The 9677-nt window shown below is 41.3% G+C and overlaps 1 protein-coding gene across 1 annotated transcript; it reads left to right on the forward strand.

Moving 5' to 3' along the window:
• The first annotated feature begins 230 nt into the window (after nucleotides 1-230).
• On the forward strand, nucleotides 231-2098 carry olig3 (oligodendrocyte transcription factor 3). The gene has a single exon (XM_061228743.1). The coding sequence runs from the start codon at nucleotides 421-423 to the stop codon at nucleotides 1192-1194; it is 774 nt and encodes a 257-aa protein (XP_061084727.1). The 5' UTR covers nucleotides 231-420; the 3' UTR covers nucleotides 1195-2098.
• The last annotated feature ends 7579 nt before the right edge of the window (nucleotides 2099-9677 follow it).

Raw genomic sequence — 9677 nt, forward strand, 5'->3', positions numbered from 1 at the left:
TGCCTTGGTTTCAGAAGATCCAGGACTGAAGTGTCCCCCACGGTGGCAAAACAATGAGTATGAATAGATGTCCCTTGGTCAATGGGACAGTCAAAGCACGCCGCCCCGTATAACGCGGACGTCATCCTAACAAGACCATATGAATAGGAGGGCTTCTTTGTGCCCTACTCTTAAGCAGCTCTATAAATACGCAGATCCCCCTGTTACCTCGCTACAGACCAAGAGGTGCACCCTCGAGATAAAAGTAAACAAAGCAAGTCAAGCCAACGGCTGGAGAGCGGTTTATATTGATTAACTACCCTTGAAAAACCAAAGACAGCACGCCGACGACAAAAATCAGGTGATCAGGCAAGAGTGACTTTAAAAGCAGAGGCAGAGACAGAGAGGGAAGCGACCTCCTACCCAGCCGAACTAATAAAAATGAATTCTGATTCTGATTCGAGCAGAGCTTCTTCGCCAGACATGGACGGGATCTATCTCAGAGATCACCTGCAAGACGGACGACTCAATTCCGTGTCTTCCACTCAGAACGAACTTCTACAGAAGATGACGAGCGAACACCTTTCCAGGAACGGGGATAAAACGCCCAGCAAGTATAAACTCAAGAAACAGGTCACCGAGCAAGAGGTGCAGCAGCTCAGACTGAAGATCAACGGCCGAGAGCGCAAGAGGATGCATGACTTGAATCTGGCAATGGACGGACTCAGAGAGGTGATGCCTTACGCGCACGGGCCGTCTGTGAGGAAGTTGTCCAAAATTGCCACCCTTCTGCTCGCCAGAAATTACATTTTGATGCTCACGAGCTCGTTGGACGAGATGAAGAGGCTGGTCGGAGAAATTTATGGCGGGCACCACTCTGCGTTTCATTGCAGTGCCGTTGGTCACTCTGGCAGTCACGCGGTGCACCCCGGTAACGCATCCCACCAGGTACACCCGTTACTCGGAAGCGCACTTCCTTCGAGCACAGCGGCCACGCTTTCCACGACTTTGCCTGGACTAACCTCCATCCGAGCCCCCCACGCCCTGCTGAAGACAGCGCCGACGCCCCCGCTTCCGCTCGGAGGTGGTTTCCAGCACTGGGCAGGTTTACCGTGTCCTTGCACCATCTGTCAGGTGCCCCCACCTCCGCACATTCCTATTACTTCTGCGGGACTCACGAGACTTTCATCCGAAAACAAGGACGTGATGAAGTAGGGCAGAACGTTGAGCATCTTTAAAGAAATAGACTACACCACTGAGTAGTGCGATCATTTCGTGTTCCTGAAGGAGATTTTACGATGGACAACAAGAAACAAAACTGTATGCATGCCTGCAACTTAATATTTCAGTTCGTTCGTTTGTTCATTAGTTTTACATGTTAAACCTACCTTGTCTTCCTTGTAACAAGGATCTGGTCAAAAGACAATTTTCAAGGTAAAACTGATCCGCTGGTTATTAGATGTTTCCAGAGATGCATCACACGATGTAAATAATTTTTATCGTATTAAAATGGACCATACACGTTCAATATGTTGTTGGACATAATCTACTAATCTGGGCTAACTTGCTGAGACACTGTTGTTTTAAAGATAAGAAATATTTCGTGTTGTGTCAAAAAGTGGGAGTGAGGTGCATGCAGGTTTAAGATTGCAGAAAGATTTCTTTTCTTTTTTCTTTTTGTTTTGTATAATTCATCATTTGCTGGAATGACGGATGCCCTGCGTTCCTTGTAACAAGGACTGTTAAATAAGGAAACTGAAATTGGTTGATTTATTTCTGTGGTCATATATAAATATAAATAAATAAATATATATACAGTTCGAGAAAATAGAGTGAAATTATATTGTTTCTTCAATGTTTTATTTCAGTACTAAAATAGTTTTATTCTAGCTACGTGAGGTTATTCTGTGTCCATTTTCAATTTTTATAATTTGAACAATTTTAGCATGGCTTCTGTGGTTAAAGTAGCTACAAAGCATGTTTCGTTTGCTGGAAAGATTTTGTTACGCCCAGAGACAAACTTGTGTCTTTATTTTTGTATATTGTTGATGATTATTGATATATTTATTATTGCCCAGTGTTCCTGGATGACGTTTCAATAAACTATTATAATAAAACATGTATTTTCTTAAATGTATTTATTTTTGCAGATTATGTGATTGACACCACTATTTTATGAACCCATTTAGAATCCCGATTTTTATTCATATTTCCCTAAACAATGTTTTGCTTTAATTCATAAAACCTGTTTAGTTCAGTTCATTCACTGACAAAATTGCCTTTCATTTCAGCTCGAGAACACACGAATATAGAAGTTGTGACAACATGCATCCTTTATTTGACTTTATTGCATTTGTTGAGGTCAAATCCCTTGACGGAGAATTGCACCTATTCCTTGTTTGTCTCAGTTAATCAATCAAGTTCTCATCTTTGAGTCACTTGAATTGATAATATATTGTGATAATATATGTTAGCTGAATTGTAAATGGTATTTGAGATCCGGTATTTATCCTTATCAACTGTTTCTGCCTTCGCATACTGCTCCAAATCTAACCTACTTGGACAACTTGGACAAACACTTACCGACTAGCAATTAGTAAGCACTCATTGTCCTACCCACCAGAACGTTTGGATGAAAGAATTTCTCTGTTTCCGCTATAAATAGTATCCTATATTTGATGCCTAGGACCGATCCCAACTCTGTCTCATAATGAATAGCACATACATTTGACCTCTTGCGTAAGCTTTTTATTTAAAAAATTGCAGGACAGGGAACCAACTTGCAGGCTCTTGTCAAACATAAATCTGTTTTCCTTTTAGTGGTAAAATGGTCATCTTGTGTGGTTTCATTTTGTGTGATAATTAATCCTGCATTTTCACAAGTTTCTGTAAAATATAAACACACTGACAATGCCTCAACTCATGTTAAAACCACATCGCAATTTGTGTATCCTAATATTCAGCCGTATCAGAAAAAATCAGTTAGGCCTAATACTCAAACCAAAGATGGCTTTATAGTTTTTTCTCTCTTTTTTTAGAAATATTAATGTTTAATATTGAAAAAATGAAGATAAAAGATTTCTGCTAAATACATAGACACTGTAAATTGATTTAGGAAGGAGATATTCCGTCGGCTTCGGGAATTAGTGTAAAAAGACAATTAATCGCGATTATATCGAAAGGAATGCGGGCCATCCGTCGACTGAAATGACGAATACGCTATACATGTTCATATCTGTAAATTAATATGGAATAACTCATATTTGACACGATTGATGAAGATCTCTGAAGACAAGATGACCCAGCTTTTAGTTTTTAAAATGATCTCGAGGCTAAATGGCTGTCATTGGCAGATTGTTGGCTCTCGTTGGTGGAGTGAGTTTTGGGCGTTCCCTTTCCCAGCGGTTTCCAAATTGCCCAGAAAAACCACAATCTTGCAAGTGCACAACTTGCAAACACACGTGTGATTTCATTGGCTTTAAAGTTTCTGTAGTCTCTGTGAGATAACTGACTACTCTGAAATCGCCTGTTGAGTTACGGAGAGCTTCTTCCTCTAGTTCTGCAAGTGATAAGTCCATTATGAAACTGATTACCCTTTTTCTTCATTGGACCTGCTCGACTCAGAGATTAATTCAGGGTCCTCCAGTAAACCATTCACAGAACATTTTAAATAATTGCATTGCCATTGGTACACTACCAAACGAAATATCCGGAAATAATTAGCCTTTTGTCTTAGCCATGAAAACAGTATAACTACCGTTGATAAATTCAGGACACTTATAAACCAACGCCTTAATGCTGCTCTAAATTTGATGGACGTGGGGGAGACGGCGGAAAGTGAAAGGTGTGTGACGCAGGTTTGAAACACAAAGCTATAAGCCAGTCAGTCCCTAGGGCCCTTTCACCACCGCGCCGCAGATCAGATAGGCAGCAGCAGAATATATGTTTGTGGAGATTACAAGTTAATTGTTCATGGGGGAACAGGGAAAATCACATCAGAGGGAATGTTCGGATTACAGGACAAAGATAATGCATTCAGCCCCCATTCTTAAAACATGTAAATCAGCCCGTGGATTAAAACCCCCTTTTGTAACTTTCTCGTTGTGAAGCTCAAGTTCATTCCTGAAAGTAACTGCTCTCGGTTGGGCGATTGAAAGGGCGGAGCTGGTGTAACACTTTGTTTTTTAGGGAACAGACAGTTGCAGAGACTGCGCATAGATAGAGAGAACGTGGCAGATGGGACGGAGTATAGGGGTACAACACTATCACGGGGTGTCACTGAAATCTCCTTTGGGCTTAGCCTGCCAAGCTTGTAAACCATCAATTATTATGAGCCTACGAATTCAACTTATTGACGGGTTATGTGTGATAAACGCTGAAAACAAATTAAGGCTTGTATTTGAAGGAATACTGCGGAGCTTATTTTTAAAAAAACATGCTCAAATAAGAAGTAGGCCTACTGTTTATGTGCGGAATTTGTATGGCGAGAGTAAATAAGCGAACATTAAAAGGTAAATAAATCTGACAGAACCGAAGCTTTTATGTGACATTTTATTTTTTTCAAATTTCGACTCCAAAACAATTTGGGAGTGCTTGGTTGGCTACCAACTTTTTCGGTGCTGATGGCTTTAGTCGGGGACAATTGGGCGTTAGGACTCAAAGGAAGCGCTGACCTCAAGCGCAACATGGTGCTCGCGTCTGAGGACGCGGTCTGTTTCCAAACCAAAACCAGTAACAGTAGCTCGACTCTGTCAAAATTACTTACCGACATCCATGTTTTCATCTCGACACGTATCATATGAACTTATTTTTTCTTTACATTTGCGTGGACTAAACCTGCAACTTCGTCAGTATGGAACAGCATATACCCTCCCTTTATCTTGGCCTACATTCATTATGGCTTACATACATTGACATTAAAGTAATTTAAAAAGTTGCTATGTTGAAATTTAAAAGGTAGACATATATTAGCCTAATTTTTGTAGCACTATACATTCTGGTAACACTTTAAATACAGTTCACAATGTATGGAGGCTGTAGGCTGTAGGCGATATCATTTTTATCATTCATTATACGCTCTTTGTTTGCGTTTGTAATTCACATTTTGTTTCCATGGCTGATTCGTTCAGTGCCTATTGGTTACATTTTCAGTTTAAATTAAAACTAATTACAAGACCTCCACTGTATTTTGTTTCTAGTATAAATGTGCGTGTTTGTTAATCTCTGCAAGCTATTCCCGTTGTTTCTGGTAATTACAGTTGTGTAGTTAATAAAACGCGTCACTGCAGGAGATTCATTAGAAATGCAGATTGTCATAACAACTGTGAACGGAATATTTGTTTTCTGAAATCCTGTTTTCATTGTTAATATGAGAATTCTCGCGAGTCCGTAACGTGGCGTGATGGTAGTGGTAACAGGCCTTATAACTTCATATCCCAAACATCCCAGCCTAATATGTAGACTGATTAAATCACACTATTTTACAGTAGGCAAGGAAAGGCAATTTTAAAGTACCTGTATGTGTCTGTAAATACTCCAGTATAAAAACTGATCGCCGTTTGCGTCACATGATCACTTTTATTTTTAATATGTGAAAGTTTTTCTAGAAAATACCAAAAATGAGTGATAACATTAAATATTCATAAATATAAAAAAAATTAAATACATTGCATTTTTTCATGCCACATTATTGACAGTAAGATTAATTCATTTTTTAAAATGAAATTGCTACTGGTATTGCTTTTTGAGGACTTACTAAAATAATGGGTTTAAGTATGGGCTACAACTAAGCCGAGGCCATGCTGATCAGGTCACGGTCAAGGATCTGTCCCTTTTAAAAATAAAAACAGGCACTGAGACTACATCCTGGCTCAAACACTATCCCAGGGGTATGCAGCCACCATTAGATATAATCAAGAAGTTAAACAAGAAAGTTTTGATGATCTATTAACTTAATAACACACTGGCTCAAATTTCATTTATTATCAAAACCCCCCAGGTCTGAATATCGCTAGCAAAATGCTCAGTGTTTGATCAGCTCTGTCACAATATACACAGATCCACCTGGGACCCCATCTCCTCTATGACAGTTAAAAGTGTTTACGTTACGCTGAACACGGCTACGCGTGTGGCCGAACACAAAGAGCTAATTATCTGGTTTTGCCGATTCTATTGCCATAGAGTGTCCAGCAGCAAAAAAAAGTTTCTGAGTATAACAGCAACCTGTCTTGCTGCAAGCGAAGATTAAACCTGCTCAAATAAATGCTCAAATAAATCACCTGCAGTAATCACTTGACATTTCAAGATGTTCTTCACATTGTATATATATATATTTTCCTTGAAGCTATTGAGCTCAGCTTAGCTCAGTCCACTACCGCTCACATGGTCTCTCCTGGGCTCGGCATTTCTGTCCTGAAGATTAGTCGCCTTTTGGCGAACACTGAGCGCGAGCCAGATTCCCCGCGCGACCCACGTAGGTCACCAGAGGCAACATCGGGGAGTTCCCTCTGATTTCAAATCAAGCGTTCACAGACAATTCCCCGAAGGCCTCGGACAAAACAACTTTTTGCTAAGCAGCCTTTTTTGTTTTCAGCTCTGACAAATGGCCAGCCGTGATCAGAGGACACACCTGTTACTGGAAACACTCGAGATTTTACACTCCGAGAGAGTGGCCTTGTTAAGCTCCGAGTCCTATCAAAAGGCCTCACAATGGACACGGTCAGTAACAATGCCCGTAGCCCTGAGGCAGGGGCTGCTGTCACAGGCTGGCTTGTGCAGGGCAACGTCGCGCGCTGCAATTGAAAATAAATTTCAGTTGAATAAGTGCGTCGGCCGCGCCGAAGGAGCCGCTGCCCGGCGGAACAAAGGCGGTTGGGAGGATAAGTTATTGACTCCCCTGACAGGCTGATGGCAGTTCATTATGCTCCCTAGATTCTGCGCTCTCCGTGTCTGTGGCTGAATTAGGTGGCAGGTGCATGAGCCATTTCCCTGCCCCCCCCCCTCGGGAATGCCCCGGGCTCCTCGTCAGCTGATTTCATAGACAAATGTTTGCATCATACAGCCAAAACAGAAAGCATATTTCCATCATAAGAGCATTTTGCTACAGCCATTATTGTTGTGGGCAATTTGTATGTTAATTGTGGTAGTCTCTCTCTCTCTCTTTTTTTGTGTCCCGACTTGTTGGCAGAAAGCTGACTTTTTCAAAACTCGCTGATTTGTTTGCTGTGATGTGTCAGTTATTGCTCAGTGAGCAACATCTTTTGTTTTATACTGTTTTTTTGAGGGGAGGGGAGGGAATTGTCAGAAAGCATTGACAGAATAGAAACCACTGAATTCACCAGGAAAACTATTGAACTTTTACTCTTAAGTAAGCAGCTGCTTTCCATGACATTTTTTTTACTGACATTCTTAACTACTCCCCAATAATGATACCTGCTTTTAAAAATAATGTTGTTAAAACGAATTATATAGCTGATGCAGCTTCAATTTTCACTTCTGTCATAGAGCTAGTACTCTGTCAGCAATAATATCATCCAATCATCAATACATTGAAATGTCAAAAGATTTGACACTTGAATCAATGTGCATAAAAGGTGCTGGGCAGCCCACTTGTCTTGTCAGAAATTAGGCAGACACTTTAGTGTGTCTGTTTGGCCGTTTGTGTGTTTGTGGACTGAATAAACTAAATTCAGCATTCAAGTCAAGATTCTCCCCCTTCTTCTCCACTCCCTTCTTCTTCCTCCTCTCCTTCTTCTGTGGCAGTGCATAGCTTAACAACAGAATTGTTCTTAGAGTTTACAAGACTTATATTATACAAATTGGACATCTACCTCATTAGTGTATCTCGGATGCTAGATTCGGAGATGATTACTTTCAAGGTGGTGTGCTTTAAAATCACATGAATCAAGTTAGCCATGTTTATGTCTTTATGTCTCTCGATCACACGAAGTAGCTGCAAGCTATTGATCTGCAGATCTAACTTAAATAAATTGCTAGGTAGCAAAATAAGCTTGTCAGAGTCCGAGGTTACAAAATGGAGCGGCCTTTGCTGTCTGTAATAAATTGAAAGCGAAAGCAAACTTCATCTTGTACTGCATTTCCTTTATATTGGTTTGCATAATTCCTGTGTGGCTGCAAAGCTGTGGAAGAGATTGTTTTATGAGGTACCCCCGTTCTGTCCTGCTGCCTGTTGAAATGTGTCCGACATGCTGAAGCTGTTCACACTTCCTGTGTGCCACTCCATCTCTGGTGGCTGTTGTTTTCTCTGTAAGATAGCTTGTGTGAGTCTACAGTAGAGGCCTGTCCAGAACCTTTGGAAGACTACGATTCTGGATATCTGTCTGAATTCACCTGGAATTTAAACTGTTACAGTGTCATTATGATGTATAATGTTGTATGTCTATGTATTCTAAAATGTGTATGTCTGGGTGTATGTTCCTACGCTAATTACAGTTAGAATTTTTAGACATTTTTTGAAGAACAGAGTGAGATGGAACATATTCCCAAGATACTGGAGCCAGCCTGCTGACTTGTGCCTTCCACGCGATTTTAGTCTGCATTTGACGGCTGAGTTTCCTGTAAATACAAAAGAAAGAGGAATCAAGCCATCATTTATGGGAGGGGTACTGTCTTCCCCCTGTGTCTGACAGATGGCGTTTGCTAGCTGGCCGTAAATGGCTGTGACTGAATGTTGGTCTGTCTGCCAGTAACCCACAGCTCAGGGACTCCCTGAGAGAACGCTACTGCCCTGACTCCACCGAAAACAAACTGTCCTTGACTCTCAGCCACAGACAGTCACGGCTCCCTCACTGCCTGAAACATTTGGGCACAGGAATGGGTTTAGGAACCAGCACACCTCCTGAAATACCAGGAGGATGATGGGAAACATTTCTGGTGAAAGTGGCAGGGGTAGATTTGAGTGCCCGTTTACCAATGAAATCAGTTCCAGAGTGCATTACCATAATACCAATGCATGTTCTGTAATCAGTGACAGATCTGTATCACTGTATGTTCTATAATCAGTGGCAGATCTGTAACACTGCATATTCTATAATCAGTGACAGTTACAAATCATTGCATGTTCTGTAATAAGTGACAGACCTGTAACACTGCATGTTCTATAATCAGTTCTAAATCACTGCATGTTCTATAATCAGTAACAGACTTCCAAATCACTGCATGTTCTATAATCAGTTCTAAATCACTGCATGTTCTATAATCAGTAACAGAGTTCCAAATCACTGCATGTTCTGTAATCAGTAACAGATCTGTATCACTGCATGTTCTGCAATCAGTGACAGATCTGTATCACTGCATGTTCTGCAATCAGGAACCGGTATCACAGACAGCAGTACTGACACACTGACACTGGGGCACAGAGAGATCACAGACAGCAGTACTGACACACTGACACTGCGACACTGAGGGATCACAGACAGCAGGACTGACACTGGGGCACTGAGGGATCACAGACAGCAGTACTGACACTGGGGCACAGAGAGATCACAGACAGCAGTACTGACACTGGGACACAGAGAGATCACAGACAGCAGGACTGACACTGTGACATAGAGAGATCACAGACAGCAGGACTGACACTGTGACATAGAGAGATCACAGACAGCAGGACTGACACTGTGACATAGAGAGATCACAGACAGCAGGACTGACACTGTGAGGGAGCCTTCTCTCCAGCAAAT

The sequence above is a fragment of the Conger conger genome, chromosome 18, assembly GCF_963514075.1.
Source record: "Conger conger chromosome 18, fConCon1.1, whole genome shotgun sequence".
Lineage (NCBI taxonomy): Eukaryota > Metazoa > Chordata > Actinopteri > Anguilliformes > Congridae > Conger > Conger conger.

Bases quoted from the DNA above. Each gene is read 5' to 3' on its own strand.
- olig3 (XM_061228743.1), top strand. From the start codon at position 421: ATGAATTCTGATTCTGATTCGAGCAGAGCTTCTTCGCCAGACATGGAC.